The 17471-nt window shown below is 34.2% G+C and overlaps 1 protein-coding gene across 1 annotated transcript; it reads right to left on the bottom strand.

Moving 5' to 3' along the window:
• Positions 1 to 1075: 1075 nt before the first annotated feature.
• On the bottom strand, positions 1076 to 16009 carry LOC134721583 (uncharacterized). The gene is made up of 4 exons (XM_063584721.1): positions 15931 to 16009; positions 12049 to 12207; positions 6784 to 7122; positions 1076 to 3941 (listed from the first exon to the last, which is right to left on the bottom strand). Exons 1-4 carry the CDS (start codon positions 16007 to 16009, stop codon positions 1210 to 1212), a joined length of 3309 nt encoding a protein of 1102 aa, XP_063440791.1. The 3' UTR covers positions 1076 to 1209.
• Between the last annotated feature and the right edge of the window lie 1462 nt (positions 16010 to 17471).

Below are 17471 nucleotides of genomic sequence, written 5' to 3'. Positions count from 1 at the left end.
ATATACAGACACTGTCATATAATCTTAGATATGAATTTTTTTCAATTTTATGTTAAAACCATAAGCTAGCTATTGAACAAGGTAGACATGAAAACCAACCAAGGGAAAATAGGTTGTGTAAAATTTGTAATACAAATGAAATAGAAGATGAATTCCATTTTGTACTTGTTTGTCCAATTTTGGCTGACATAAGGAGAAATTTTTTACCATTATGGTGTCAAAGTAATTGTAACAGAGACACTTTAACTAGTCTTTTTAGAACAGAAAATTTAATTACTTTGAAAAATCTGGCTGTATTTTTGAAAAAAGCTAAATGCTGTAGAGAAGAAGTCTTGTCACTATGACTTGATAAAATGAATATACTTAATAAATAAATAAATAAATTTATTACAAATACAAGTTTATAAAACTTTTTGAAAATTAATAGATATATATATATATGTTGGTAATATGTGTGTGTTGTATTGTTTAATATATGTTATTATTGAACTGTAGTTGATATTAAATTGTGAATTTATAAATGTACCGTGGGCTGGAGGCCTGTTTTTGTACAATAAACTTGATTTGATTTGATTTGATTTGATTTGATTTGTAAAGATAAATCAATTACCGAAAGACTGGTGTACTTTCATTCGTGAAAGGGGCAAGGGAAAGTAATAAAATATTGGTTGAAGCGAACACATTGAAAATTCCCGTTAGCTACCTTGTGTTTTTTTTGTACTGGTATGGATAGTAAACCCCATATTGACAGAAACAAGTGCCTGTGGATAATAAACTTGTAGTAGCCCAACATGCATTGTAGTTCATTTGGGTAGATTGGTCAGTCTTTTCAGGTTTATGTGTACCTCGTTTTAGGGAAATTACTATATGCAAATAGAGTTCCCGACCTGTTCAAATTCTACAATTTACCCGGCATACCTTTCAGTTTTAGTTGGTGTACAAAATGCATCATCACCGATTAGCACAATTTGTTCATCTATGATAGCATTTCAAATTCAAACTTATACTTTTTCTAAATGGATTTTTTCCTCCGGTTTTCAATACACAGGCGAAAGGCACCGAAAAAAATATGTGATAACGTTAGACATGTTTAATCTAAAAAAAACACCATTGTATGAACAACATTCTCAAGTAGGATGAAAGAAATGTTGACAACGGATTTCAAAAAGCGTTAAAACTGTTTCAAATCAAGATAATACTTTACACGGCCTAAAAGTGTGTACCTATAATTGTCACCGGCCGCGGTTGTCCTTGTACTTGAAGCTTTCTTCTTGATGATTTTGATTTAATTTTTTTGGGGTTTGATGGCGAACTAGAAACGTCAGTCATCCTATCACGACCACTGGTTGAAAGAAAACTGAGTCTTTGAATCAAGTCAGAATATCTATGACCTTTTCTACTGTAGATCTGTTTAATTGCATTTGGAACTTCATGTGTAGATAATGCGTTTTGATAATATATTTCACTCACTGCCTTTTGGGTACCCTTTAAATGTTTACCGGGATGGAGCTGAACAGGTAATCTCAGTTTTTTGTGTCTGTTTAAATATTTTGTCTTGTCCGTAGATAATTCTGGCCTTGTGAATTTTTCACTCATATAATTATGCTGATTTTGATTTGTACCTCTCAGTAAAAGTTTATTCTGCCTTAGCATTTCATTTTGTCTTCCATTATGAGCTTCTGCTATATATGGAGCGCTATCAATCGCAATGTTTTGTGATCGTGACACCATATTTTCAAAGTCCGAAACATGTTTATTTGATAAGTACTTCTGGCTTGGGACATCCGGAGATGTCTGGAAAACACGTCCTGTTTTTCGGGTTTTATCCGCGAAAAAAACCTTCGGCTTTAGTGTCCAATCATTTTTATCTGGTTGAATATTGCTTTGATTGACCAAAGCTGGAACATTTAATGGGAGATCACTTGGTTTGACAGTTGATTGATTTTTGGACAACATGTCCTGTTCATCTGTATTTTGTCTACTAGTATTTGTTGAAGAATTTTCATTTATGTGCTGATCATCTATTCTTAAAGACATCTTATTGTGGATATTAATAGCTTTAAAAACCACTGAAATGTTACTCACATTGACTACGTCTTTATCATATAGAGTTATATTTTTCTTCCCAACTACAGGCTGACGGTTTGATGTTTTATTACTATGTTGAGTGGTATCATGTCTAGCTGATGAGATGCCATTCTGGTTAGTTGCATGATTATTATTTGATTCAATAGTACTTTGCTCAATTTTAGCTTGGTTTAATGATAACCTGTTTCTTTTAACATTCAAAGGTTGACTATTTGAAGACACGTGAATTGGTTTGCCCATCGTAATGTTGTTTAAATCTAATCTTTTTGTGATAGTGAAGACCTTTAAGTTTGGAATTCTCTGGTTATTAGTTTTCGGTTCGCCAGATAACAAGATTAATAATTGTTTTGATGCAGACGTAAAATTGACCTCTTTAGCTTTGTTTATATTTTGTTGTTGCTTCAGTTGAGGATTTACACCTCTTTCAATTGTATCGTTAAATGTAAAATTTACTGAATTAATTCCTTCTGATTTATTATTGTCAATATTGTGATTTACTAACATAAGTCTAGATAATACAGCAGGATGCACATGTTTTAGAGAGCTCGTTTTAACTTCTTTCTTTGTTGATGCCGGCAATTGGTTTTCTGTCTGTTTATCATAACTGATTGTTACGTCATTCTGTTTTGAAACCCTAGATTCAATATGCTTTATGAATGGCGATGAATGCACAGACTTTGATTTTGCCGTTATAATTCTCAGGTCATTGATTGCATAACCATTCTCATTTGGTATAATAATCGGACTTATTTTAGTATGCTCTATTTTGTTGGGAACATCATTTGCTGATGTGCCAGTTTTCTTGTTTATAGTAGTTGTATATTGTACAGGCACCAAGCTGTTATCATGAGCCGGTGTATATTTTGTGAGATTCATATACGAGTTTACGCTACTATTTGGAGTAATCAATAAACTTTTAGGTGGTAAGACATTAGCATCTTGCGTTGAACTATATCCTTTAGTAAGATTAGCTAGCATGTCATTTCTATTCATAGATTCACTCTTAAGCTTTATTAGTATCATTGACGAAAATGGGATGATTGGAAATAATGTCTTTTCTGAGTTATTAATTTTTATTCCAGGCAGTTTTGCATAAACATTTCCTTCAACTGGTGTAGATTCTTGCTGCTGTGTTGGGCTAGTCAAAACCGAAGGTGGGATTCTTGCATTTTGATGTGGTTGATTCTGTGGGATAGGATCTAATTGATCTGCAAATCTTAACACCGGATCAGTTACATTTTGTTCAAGTTTTGTTGCAGGTGGTTTTGTATGTTCTTGTAGTTTGTTGATATTATCATGCAGGAAATTATCTTGTTGTGACAATACATCTGAAGTTGAAGGCTTTTCGTGATGACTTTGTGTATTTCCTGTTTCCATTTGTTGTTTTTGTATATGGATCAAATTTTCTACAATCTTATGTTGCTGTTCTTTATTTGTCAAATGAAGTGAAGGACGTTGTTCTATCTCCTGAGGTAGTTGTAAGGAAGAAGAAACATTAAACAAGGTGACATTATCAAAATTGTCCATTGATGAAGCTTCTGTTATACTTATCTTCTGTGTTATATTAACGACACTTTTAGGTTGCACATTTTGTTTTGATTTCCTAGCCGTCCAAGCTGTTGATATATCAACACACGTTTTTAACATCGGACTAAATATCATATATTGACCAGGAGTCGTTGACTGGCAGCGCCCATGAAAGGTAACTCTTTGACTCTGGCACACGATGAAATATGATGTTAACTCTCTACCTCTCCACTGATGCAGCCCATCTGGTAGTCCACGACATGTAGCAAACCGAATATGACATGGTACGCAGTGTGCTGATCTACATTGGTTTTTTAAGTAATCACCTGAAATATTAAACAGGCGTGTTATAATCGTTAAAATCCTTGACATGAAATACATTTCAATGATTCATAAGATGAAATAACTATAGATATACGATGGAGCCAAAAAATTATGATTATTACTTATTCAAATAGGTATAAGTTTGTCGTGTCAGAAATATCTTAAATCTTTAGGTCCATAGAACATGATACTTATCGCAAACTACGTATTCGAACTTAAATATATTTGATTAACTTAATAACGAACTCATCATAGTTACCAGGACCGAAACTGCACATTTGCGCCAGACGTGCGTCTCAACCACAAAAGACTCACCAGTGACGCTCGAATCAAAAAAATGCTAAAAGGCCAAATTAAGTACGAAGTTGAAGAGCATTGAAGACCACACATTCCAAAAATTTTCCCAAATACAGCCAAGGTAATCTATTTCTGAGGTAGAACAACCTTTGTATTTCAAAAATTGAAAGTTTTGTAAACAGTTAATATATAATTATGAACATATAAAATGATAACTCAAATCAACTCAAAAGTGCTGGCTACTGTGCTGGTGACACCTTCGGGGGAATTAAAACTCCACAAGCAGCGGCATCGACCCAGTGGTTTTAAACAGACAAGATATCTAATACAATTTATAAGATATCTTATATAGATTTTAAAATATTTCACATAGTTTATAAGATGTCTCATACAAGATACCTTATATATTCTAAAATAAGATATCTAATATATAAGATATCTTATATATTTTATATCTTATATATTTTTAAATAAGATATATCATATAATATATAAGAAATCTTATATACATGTATTTTGAAATAAGATAACTATCAGATATCTTAAATATTATATGAGATATATAATATATATTTTCTTCATAAGATTTCTTTTATAATTTTCTTCATAAAATATCTTATAAACCAAGCTGGCTATTGGATCTTTGTGTACAATTATACAATATTAAATCAATTCCTTGAGTACAAAATTCAATTATTTTTTCTATGGCTGTATTCATTGCTTAAACATGCCTTTTATTCGTGTATCAGAGAAGTTCTGATTATTTTTAAATGCCTAGATCTCCTGGGTAACCACTTTAAGTCTCTACTTTGCATTTGTATTTAAAATGTTAATTTATTTGTATATGTCTCTGTAACATTGTACTTTGGTTTACCAGAATAAACATATATATATATATATATAATGATAACTAGAGGCTCTAAAGAGCCTGTGTCGCTCACCTTGGTCTATGTGAATATTAAACAAAGGAAGCAGATTGAAAATTGACTACAAAGGTCAATAACTCCTACAGGGGTTAATTGACCATTTCGTTCATGTTGACTTATTTGTAGATCTTACTTTGCTGAACATTATTGCTGTTTACAGTTTACCTATATCTATAATAATATTCAATATAATAACCAAAAACAGCAAAATTTCCTTAAAATTACCAATTCAGGGGACGCAACCCAAAAACAGGTTGTCCAATTCATCTGAAAATTTCAGGGCAGATAGATCTTGACCTGATTAACAATTTTACTTCATGTCAGATTTGGTTTTTGAGTTATAAGCCAAAAACTGCATTTTACCCCTATGTTCCATTTTTAGCCGTGGCGGCCATCTTGGTTTGATGGCCAGGTCACCGGACACATTTTTTAAACAAGAAACCCCAAAGATGATTGTGGCCAAGTTTGGATCAATTTGGCACAGCAATATCAGATTTGCTCTAAATGCTTTGGTTTTTGAGTTATAAGCCAAAAACTGCATTTTACCCCTATGTTCTATTTATAGCCATGGCGGTCATCTTGGTTAGTTGGCGGGGTCACCGGACACAATTTTTAAACTAGATACCCCAATGATAATTGCGGCCAAGTTTCAAATAATTTGGCCCAGCAGTTTCAGAGGAGAAGATTTTTCTAAAAGATTACTAAGATTTACGAAAAATGGTTAAAAATTGACTATAAAGGGCAATAACTCCTAAAGTGGTCAACTGATCATTTTGGTCATGTTGACTTATTTGTAGATCTTCTTTTGCTGAACATTATTGCTTTTACAGTTTATTTCTATCTGAAATAATATTCAAGATAATAACCAAAAACAACAAAATTTCCTTAAAATTACCAATTCAGGGGCAGCAACCTAACAACGGAATGTCAGATTCATCTGAAAATTTCAGGGCAGATAGATCTTAACCTGATTAACAATATTACACCATGTCAGATTTGCCCTAAATGCTTTGGTTTTTGAGTTATAAGCCAAAAACTGCATTTTACCCCTATGTTCTATTTATAGCCATGGCGGCCATCTTGGTTAGTTGGCGGGGTCATCGGACACAATTTTTAAACTAGATACCCCAATGATGATTGTGGCCAAGTTTCAAATAATTTGGCTTAGTAGTTTCAGAGGAGAAGATTTTTGTTAAAGTTAACGCAGGACGACGACGGACGACGACGACGACGGACGACGACAGACGCCGGACGCAAAGTGATGAGAAAAGCTCACTTGGCCCTTCGGGCCAGGTGAGCTAAAAAATCAACTAAATTGATAGATATACGTAGCAAAGATAAACACTTTTGAAATTAAGTTACAAAGCAAATTGAAACTGACCATATTTCGATGTAAAAATACTAGAAGACCGCACTTACATTATGTACATTATGTACAAAAAACTACCTATGTTTGAAATATATAAAAAAAAACACATGCACTTTTTTTTAACGAATTACCTACTTTGTAAATTTTTTTAAATTGAAAATCAAACACCCTTTCATTGGCAGAAATATATCGTATCACACTCGATGCAGTGGTAGAATCTATATATATTTTGATTAATGGTTTTATACATACATGGATCCATAGGTTGTTGGCGTGAATTACAGCGTACAGCTGCAATTGAATCGCATTCGTGTGTGCTCTCATTGAAGACTTCAGGGTATGGACATTCTCTGAGGTTTTGACCCCACCATTCAACAGTCATTGTTTTGTCGCAATCATAAAATTGAGCGCACCTAGTTGGATGAGCATGTCTACCAACATCTCCTGGTGGACAAAAGAATTTAGCTGACCATCTATCCATCGAAGATGATATATAAGGAGACGTCAGAGGCGGTTGAAGTAGTTTAGAGGTATAAGAATAAGAAAGTTCCTCATTTTCAGTCAAAAGCTTCTCTTTGTAATGTTGCAAGGCTGAAATAGAGGTCAAATATTAGCATGCCACCTAAATATACTGCCTAGCGTACATGTATTTGGTATCATTTTTGTGTTTTATGGTGACACAAAGATATTCGAACGAATGAAGTAGAAACAAATATGTTTTCATGCTGGTACACGAATATGCATCCTGTATTTGTTCACGAGAATGAAGAGTTGTTTTGCGTCCGATAGACCAAGGACAGAACAGAATTTTAAAAACAACATGATTTTATTTTCGATATTCATGAATAGTACTACGTACAAAACAAATGTAAAAAGAGACGGAAGATACTATGAAGGGTACATTCAAAACTCATATTAGTCTAAGAGAAACTGACAACTCCGTGGTTAACAAGTGTGCAAACGTTGAAATGTCTCGCCTACTTTTCTCATGATGGTTGAATTTTTATTGTAAAGCTTAGATAAAAAGCTTATACAGTGAGCATTACATAAAATTAATATTGTCAACGATCCAATTATACGGACGCCTTACATTCATTCCATTCACCAATTTTGCATACTGTTTATAGTGTATCTGTGACTATGAAAATTACCTGTCAGACATACATGTACACCTTACAAGCAATACATACATCAAATATAGTTGAGTTAAGGACATAACTTTGATTACTGATTCATCAAATGATTCAGAGTTCAGAAAAACCCTGTCTGACAGAAAAGTTGGCCGTGAAAGTATATATAGAATAAAACAAGAATGTGTTCATAGTACACGGATTCCCCATCCGCACTATCATTTTCTATGTTCAATGGACCGTGTAAATGGGGGGAAATCTCTGATTTGGCATTAAAATTGGAAAGATGCTATCATAAGGAACATGTATACTAAGTTTCAAGTTGATTGGACTTCAATTTCATCATAAACTACCTTGACCAAAAACTTTAACCTAAAGCTGGACGAACGAACGGACGGACGGACGGACGGACGGACGAACTAACGAACGAACGGACCCACAGACCAGAAAACATCATGCCCATAAATGGGGCATAAAAATACATTGTCTCGAAACATAAATTATTTGTAAAAGGCTATAAGAAACAGGTAAAATGCAATGCTTTGTCGAGTATTTCCTTTTTAGTTTCGAGGAAAGTACAAGGCTAAGAAACAGGTAAAATGCGATGCTTTGTCGAGCATTTCTTTCTAGTTTTGAGGAGAGTACAAATAACAATTCTAATTTCAGAAAATGCATGGTTATTCTCTTTTTTCTGCATGCAATTCTTACAAATGTTCCAAATAAAATATTGTTGATAACACACCCATCAATATTAAATTTGAACGGACGATGTAAAAACTCTGCGAACCTGTATACTTTTATATTGGCGTTGTATAAAACACAACGAAAACATATATAGACTCTACCACTGCATCAATTGTGATACGCTATTTATCTACTCGAGTCAACTAGTAAATTTCCAAATTTAAAACGCGAGGCTCTCCGAGAAATATCTAAAATTTAGCTGTCGAGAGTGGATAATACCATATGGCAGGCGCGTAGCTCCCTATACGCCAACACGCAGTTGCGTGCACATCGGTTCGGCATGCAAAAAAAAATATTGCAAAATTAAAAAATTACAAATCAAATTTTAAAGGAAACACACATGTTGTCACTTTTTTAATTTATGAAATGTCATTAAATAACGGCATTTGGTTTCAGAATAGAAGTTTTATTGAAGATCATGCATGACGAAATCGGACAGTGTAAATTGTATCTTTTACAAGATTTGAATTTGTTATACGCAGTCTAACACATGTAGTTTCGGAGCACATTTTACAGAGTACGGTTTATCTGTTTGGAATGAGATGTATCAATCGGCCTGAGATTTATCAGAACCCTTCGATATCGTTGAAATTATGCCATGGCGATGTGTTCGACGGACTAACAGAGCAACTCATCCTGCAAACACGCCAAAACAGTTTTGGAAAGTCTCATTATATTTTGCGTTTATAGACCATATGAAAATGGAATGCCTATGATAATGGAACAGGAGAGTGGAGTCGCGTCTGGCATTATCAGAAAATCGCTTCTTTGTGTCGTATCTTCTTCCTCCTGTTGTAGGAAAAATAACAAACGAACAAATCTCAACATTGTCAGAGACATACGAAACTGACCTGGTATGTAATTTTGACGAATTCAATTGGGAGGTCGCTCGATGGCGAACACGTACACTGGTTAATAACATCTCGCGAGTGCTACCGTGAAGATCTATCAATGTACTACGTCTGTTTAAATCAAATGTACCATCACCAATGAACAATGACAGGTTATCATCGCTAGCATTACTGCATATGCATCGGGATAGTGTGAATATTGCCGACAAATAAATAGAGCAGATTTTTGACAATTTCGAGTAAATTCTGTATTAGAAAAATGTGTAGTTTATGTTTTCAATTAACCATGATTTACTCTATTCAGCAGCTTTATGAATTTTACATTCATAAATTGTTTATAAGTTCTATCTACATGAAGCTCCTCTATCAACCGTCCTATGACCGAAAACCGAAAAAAAAACATTTTCCTGCATAAAAGGGTCCCAAAAAATTTTCGCCTCGCTCCGCTCGGCGGTAGTTGCTTGCACATCATTTCTTCCTAGCTACGCCCCTGTATGGCACTAGATTTGGTGGTGTATATAAAGAAGGAAGATGTGGTATGATTGCCAATGAGACAACCTTTCACAAGATACCAAATGACACAGAAACTAACAATTATAGGTCACCGTACGTCCTTCAACAATGAGCAAAGCACATACCGCATAGTCAGCTATAAAAGGTCTAAATGACTAAATGTAAAACAATTCAAACGAGAACAATAACCAAATGTATGTACCAAATAATGAACGGAAAGGTTTCTCCAGTGATTTGTAGACGATATACAGCCAATCTTAATAATTCTTTTCAAATATTCTGAAAAAAATATGTGCTGTTTTACAATGTATGTGTTGTCATCAGACATGGTCGCCTTTTTCATTAGTTGCACTAGAGGTTTCCCGATTTTCCGGCGCAATTTCAGGAGGGGGAGGTCTAAACTGTAAATCATTAGTTGAAACGGTTGCTTGCAACGGTTTGATGAAAGCATAATCGAGTACACACAATATTGTTTGTTAACATATCTACATGAAAGTTATACGAAGTTGTAGCTTAAAATCATCCATATAGTTTTGATAATTATTCATAAAAGATGCATTGACCACAGACATTGACATTAAGGGCATTGATGAGAATTTCAAAAGTTCAATGACGGCTCCCAGTCCGTACTACGGTTGGTATGGTAGCAAATCGGGAAGCCACTAATAGGATATTTATAAATACCACGAAAAGTTATCCTTAAAGGAGGCTCGAGAGTACAAAAATTTCAGCAAAAATTTAAACATTTTTTTTTTCATTTCAAATTTTATTTATTTACTTTATTAGTTGTTACTTTATAATATGGTACAAAAATCAACCAAACAAATCATTTCTTTTTGGCCCCAGATGACTTTTAAAATGTACATACCATTGAAAAGGCTCCAAATTATCTCCCTTTGGTGCAAAAATACCATTTTTTTGGGCATTAATATTGAAATATCTTTTTTTAACTCATCGGTGACCTATTTTTTTATTATGTTTTTTTTCAAATAAGCTGTACTTAAATTAAACTTACTATTGTAGAATTTAAGCGATTTCTTTTATTTAGTTCTCTCTTTATTTCGATATTACCTCTTTTTTATCCTATTAGTTCAACAGAAAAAGAAATACCTTTACCAAAATGTATGCTTCTTTCGAAGGAATGTGTGAGCTTAAATGAACGGTGACACAATTTACTTTTATTTTTCTATTAAGTATATGATAAAGTTCATTTATAAAAAATATAGCGAAATCCTGCATATATACCTTCGAGCCTCCTTAAATCATAATAAGTTTAAAATTCCCATGACGATGACTTGTTTTTTTCTAAGCAGTCTATGAACCATGAAAAATAAAATAAAGGAAACATGATGAGCATAACAATAAACAAACATTTAGGGATTTAAATTTAAAGCGTTAAACGAAGGACATTTTGTATAAAAAGCGGAAGCTTATATACCGATATGTAATATTATTGGAGTGAGTCGTCTTAAAATTCTATCTAACGCAATCATAATATGTCATTAAAAGGGGCACTAGCTACGAGATATATTAAAAAATCTAATTTATTATTTTTTTGCCCAATCATTAATGAAATGAGAATATTGAAATAATAAGTCGCTTTTAGCAGCCAGTATGGTTCAATTTTGTCAAACTAAGCTAAAAAAAACCCATTGATTATGAAATATTCACTTGCAAGTGAATAATTCCACCTCAACTTCAATTTAACGCCTTAGCTTAAGATGGATAACTCGTAAATTGTATGTGTAAAGTTATTTAAAGGAAAAGAATGTCAACATTTAAAGTGAAACAAAGGTAAATCATTTGATTGACTGATTCGATCAACAAAAAAAATCATTCTTATACAGGTAAAAACGATGATAAACATCTATTTTTCATCTATTATATGAAATTAAATAGACCAAGAAAAATCCAAAAGCACGAGTTTGCTTAATCTATTTATATCTATATTTATGTTTACATCGCTTATATGGTCATCGGATGACTTTAGAGGTCAACTCGATAGTTAATTAGATGGCGTCTAGACTAAAATACACACGAAACGAAGCTACGCATGTTCATGCTCGTGCTCTGTTAATTGTTTGTTTTAGACTTTTAATAGTTCGGATAAATGTTTTACATTGTTATAAATCAAATATAAGAATTTGATTAAAATCGGTGGGCATGAATATGACAGCTAGTGCCCCTTTAAATGTGGTGAACTAGGGAAAATTGTGAACTTGACCAACACCATTTAAGTCTGTTACAACTTGAAAAAAATATAGTAATAATATACATACTTTGTTTTGAACAAGTATCTTCTATAGATCCTTTGGTAACGCATATATTCTTGTCTTGGTTCCATGTAGTACCTGGGGCACAATCTAGAATCCAGTCTTTTTGTGGGCTGCATAAATGATATTTTGAACAATCGTCAAAATCTGGACGAAATCTCTGACCTAAAACGTTGTAACAACTATGCAATGTTTGTGTTTTAAATAACTCAAAGATTGAAATGAAAACAATTGTTTTCAAAATTAAAACCATGGTTAATGTTCTAATTCTTTTGAACCAGAACTATACATGTTTCTGTTTTAATTCAAAATACATATCTAACATAATATATTTTTTAGCAATGATTAGTTTGGATAATTTTGACACGTTAAATTGACAGTCACTGTTTGAAGATGTCATCGACAACTCTTATTATTAAAATCATAATTTCAGTTATGCAAAATAATTATTGAAACCTAATGTGTATGTCAACAATGACAAGATATATCATATCTAAGACACGAACTTCGGTGGTTAAAACGTACAAATATGACAAATACTACAAACAGTACATCAGGAAAATCACTAAAATTATGCGAACAAAAAGTTTGAAATGGTGTAGACAAATATAAGGAAATAAGAGATAGGTAAAACTTTATTTATTAAATTCCGGTTTTAGAAAAACATAAAATGTGCAAAATATCTTAATATGTTATAGTAATTGACCAAGCAATTTAATCTGCACGGCTCGGTGACCCTTATTAACCCGAACGAGTTGAGAGCCGTGGTGTAGTGGTTAGTGCATCGGACTACTAACACATAGGTTCCTGGTTCGATTCCCGTTCCGGGATGAAAATTTCAAGGACTGAATTTTCGGCTCTCCCTTGGCACCATTTGCGAGTATGGTCTTGAGGAAACGATGAAAGTCCATCGGAAGGGAATGATAAATGGCTGACCCGTGTTAAGAGAGAGCCATATCTCTTGCACGTAACGTGTAACCTTTGTAGATTTCGAAAAAGAGCAGGCTAATGCCGCTACAAGGCAGCACTCGCACCCGCAAAGTGGAAAAGGATTAATATAAGTTGCAAAACTTGTTTCCAAATCCACTATGAATAAATATGTTTAAACTAACCCGAACGACGAGGTTAAAGGGTCACTCAAGACCTGCAGATTAAATCATATATATACCGATTTAATTGACCAATAACACATGATGTCATCAATTTCCGTGAACGTTTTAGAATATGCGGACGATATTCCGCAATCCACGGCTCCTGGGAGAGTTTCTTGTAGGATAAAGAGAGTGGGGAAATAGCCTTTATGTAGTAAAAGGTTGGTAAGATTTAAATTATTGACTATTTATATTTAAGCTTCTTCCTAAATTATTACATTATTTGAAGAAAAGTTGCGATTTAGTGGTATTTTTTTTTTCGTTTCTGTTAATTTTTTTCACAATTTTTATTTGATTAGTGACGATTATTGTGTACTTTCAAATCGGTGTTTGAAAAATCATAACTGAAAGGGTATATTGAGTATAAATTAATTGCTTTTCTTTCACCAATCGAATATGCATAGGGAAAGATGAACCGAGGAAGATGTTAGTACCTGAATTTAGATTTTTTAAATAAACAGAAAAAAAGCTTCTCTTTCCGATCTTTTACTCCCCCAAACTACCCAAGTATGAATGATCTGCAGCTAATTCGTCCTTTTTTGACACAAACTGAAATATGATACTCCTTAAATTGGATCCCAAAATAGTCACTTCATAGGAATAAATATTCAAAAGGCGTAATAAATTCCATTGAGTCTAAAACTTATCCAAATCATATTTCATTTATTTGAATATTCTTAAGTACATTTCTTTTTTGCAGAAATCACCAAAAAAAATCGGTATTATCTGTTCTGACTTTAAAACATTTACATTGCACACAAATATAATAAAATATTTTATGTTCCAGTTTCGATAAATTTAAAAAAGAATGAGAAATCTTTCCTGTTTTGAAACTACAATGTTTGTTAAAAGTTATTAATTAATCAACTTTGTCGTAACTCCAAGGCAGATGGCAGATTCGGAGGTCGGGCGAATAGGTCGTCCGTCCTTAGTTTGGACAAAGTATCGTGTTTTTAGCACAAAATCGTCAAAATTGTTATTAGTCTCGCTTTACTCGGTGATATTTTTTAAAACAGCCGTGCATTATTCAGATTAAAGCACAGTAAGAACAAAGAGATTTTACCTATGTCATGTGTTAAATGCATGTTTCACAGTTTGTCGCTGGTTCGGCATCTCAGTTTTCAATTCTTGAATTCGATTTAAAGTTGCCCACCTAAAGGTTAGTACAGCTTTGAATTACTTCTGAGTCGGATTTTTAAGTGCCAGTTCTTAAGATAGCAGTCTACCGGACGACTAGGACACTTTATCAAGAAACCGAGTTGATGCATTTTTCCCATAATTGAAGCGTGCATTGAGTAGTCTGGTATGACCCGGCCTGATTTCGTATTCACGACCTATCGCGCTCGAAACGAAAACACTTATACGAAACCGAGACAACAGCATCACGGGTAGTAAGGTCGTCATATCGAGGAGCGTTTAGTACTTTGATTTTGTCATAATTTGGTTAAGTTGGTCATGGATAAGTTATGTTACTTCCCAAAAACGATTGCCTCAGTTCTTTACAAATGAGGAGATAAAAAGCAAATTAAATGTTTGAATCTATATTGTAAGTCAAACTATCCGTTAAATTGAAATTGTTATTTTTAAGAAATGAACGCAGGATAACCAAAATATTCAAATTGGTATGGTTTGGTTAAGCGATTGACATGGTTCGGTTAAGAGTCTAGAAAATCGTCATGGTTTTGGTCACATTTGTCATGGTTTAGATCTATATTAATACATATTTGTTGCACCTTAATATTGATAGTTTGTTTGAAGGCGATTGTGAAAAATTAAAGAAACACAATCAACTAATTGACTAAAGAGGAAAAAAAACCTTTTGACCAAATTTGGTGGGCGTAAACGGCAAATCGTACATTTATATATTTTTGTATCCCGCGTAGCGCATTGCGGGATCAAGGGAAATATCGGTTGTCCGTCCTTACGTCGTACCGTCCGTCCGTCCGTCTGTGCGTTCATCCATCAGGTCTCACGTTTTCAATTCTTGCCGGATTATTTATGAAACTTATATCATAGTTTTATAGTAATAATTTGGGCTAGTTCGAAAATCAGTGACACTCATTTATTTTTAAACGGAGTTATGCTCCTTCGAAAACATTAGCTATATTAAAATTGCACTGTAAGCACTCTCAAATGTTCAATTCCTGACAGAATTTTATGAAACTTTCATCCTAGGTTTATGTTAGCAATGTCTTGGACGATTTTAAAAGTGCCTATTTTTCAATAGTTGTGTCCCTTAGAAATATAATTATATGGAGAACTGCATTTTAAGCGCTCTTATATGTACAATTCATACCCGAATTTTATGAAAGTGAAATCGTAGGTTCATATCAGCAATGTTTTAGACTCATTTGAAAATTAGTACCGAAAGATTATTTTTTTACTATCTAACTGTTACGTTTTGCAACTCTAATACCGCAGTACCCCCATGCCACGATCGCACTAAGATCTGTATAAAAAGACAAATTTTGACGATCGTAGTGCGATCATGTAGATCGCAGTAAGGTCGTAATACGGTCACGGTGAAGTCTTTTAGATCGTGGTGATTGTGACCAACTTTGAACATGTTGAAAACAATCGTGGTGCGGTCGTGGCGAAATCAGGTTGTAGTAGAATCGTAGTAAGAGGGCAGTAATATCGTGGAAAGATCGCAAAGGGTGTTGTACCATCGTAGCGAGAGCGTGATTCTATTCGGAGAGACTGCGCTACGATCTCACAGCGACCATTACGTTCTCACCACGACCAATATGCGCTTCCACTACGACCACGTTTACACCACGCTGTTCAAGACCATAGTACGATTCTAGCACGCCCATGCCGTCCTCATCACGCTCTCTTTATGACCTGGCTACGTTCATACTACGACCAACATGCCTATTGTCATTTTCACATGAAATACCAGTATATAAAAGCTCTCCAGGTTTTGTTTGTCTGTATGTACTTCTTGTCCATTTTATCTAACGACTCAACCATGCGTCACACATCTGTGTCATCTCTGATATCGTTCACTAAAATATCGGCATTTGAGCTTGATGGACCAGCAATAGGTTGTAATTTAGGTTGGATTGGTCGGTCCGACATCACTGCTGGATCAGGATTCGGAACTATGAGCGCTCCATCTGCCTCTACATCAACCCATACCACCACGCCCACGTGTTCTATTATATTTTGGTAGCATGAATGTATTGTTTCCCAGAAATCTACGTTTAATCAGAAATAGAAGTAATTGAACTGTATTGATATGGAACACGATGTTGACGTTATTGCTGAGAACGTCGTAAGATCGGTATTCATGAACGTACATGTAGTAAAATCGTGGTAAGAACGTCCTATAATCGCAGTAGAAGCATGGTAAGATCGTGTTGCAATCGGATAACTCGTGGTACATGTATGGTCGTAGTGAGAACGTGATGAGCGTAGAAAGATTTTGATAACCGTAGTGAGGTCGCAGAATAAACGCAGTGAGAACGTGGTATAATCGTAGCGGGATCGTTGTAGAAGCGTACTGAGGACGTAGTAGCAATGTGAAAGCAACGAATGCCGCTCATACCGCTACCTCACCACGATCTAAATTTATTTTAGATCGCGGTGAGCGTGGTGCGATCGTGGTCTAGTGGGACTGGGGGCTCCACGATCTTAATTTATTTTAGATCGCCGTGAGCGTGGTGCGATCGTGGTCTATAGGTGTAACACGAAAAAAAGTATCAGCCAAAATATTGTTAAACAGTATGTTAATAGTTGTACATTATGTCTGTTTATTTTGGTCGTAACATTTCTATCATTCACGACAGAAATCTCATAACTGAACCATGTCCAACATGAACTAAAACATGACACTAATGAACCAAACCATGACACCGAATTTTCTGTAATCTTAAATTGTGTACAAATGTAGATTTTTTTTCGGAATAATTGACGGCAGATTTATACCATATCGAAATATGGGATGTTACAGACAGTAAAGAAATAACTGTACTTTATGCATTAGAAACGAACAACAACTTATAAATTTTGACATACGCAAGCATTATTCTGTGTCAAATTATAACTATATGATGAAAACTTTAACGTACTTTCATATTAGCAATAAACAAAGATACTTACCAGCTTAAATTTATATTCAGAGGTTCCTTTAGCAAAAAATCTGAATGTTTATATTGTATCATTGATTGTCAATAAAAACTCTTAACACAACCATGTCTAACTTAACCAAACTATGACAAAATCACTGTACTAAACGCCCCTCGATATGACGACCTAACTTCCCGTGAGCATTGG

This window comes from Mytilus trossulus, chromosome 1 (genome assembly GCF_036588685.1).
Source record: "Mytilus trossulus isolate FHL-02 chromosome 1, PNRI_Mtr1.1.1.hap1, whole genome shotgun sequence".
Lineage (NCBI taxonomy): Eukaryota > Metazoa > Mollusca > Bivalvia > Mytilida > Mytilidae > Mytilus > Mytilus trossulus.
Note: the sequence above shows the minus strand (reverse complement) of the source record. Positions and strands in the feature narration are given on the sequence as shown.

What these genes read in the sequence shown, in the direction of transcription:
- LOC134721583 (XM_063584721.1), bottom strand. Translation starts at nt 16,009, where the DNA reads ATGGGCGTGCTAGAATCGTACTATGGTCTTGAACAGCGTGGTGTAAAC. An exon ending in AGATACTTGTTCAAAACAAA is followed by an intron (nt 7,123 to 12,048) that starts GTATGTATATTA and finishes CCTCTATTTCAG; the next exon opens with CCTTGCAACATTACAAAGAG. An exon ending in CCAACAACCTATGGATCCAT is followed by an intron (nt 3,942 to 6,783) that starts GTATGTATAAAA and finishes TTAATATTTCAG; the next exon opens with GTGATTACTTAAAAAACCAA.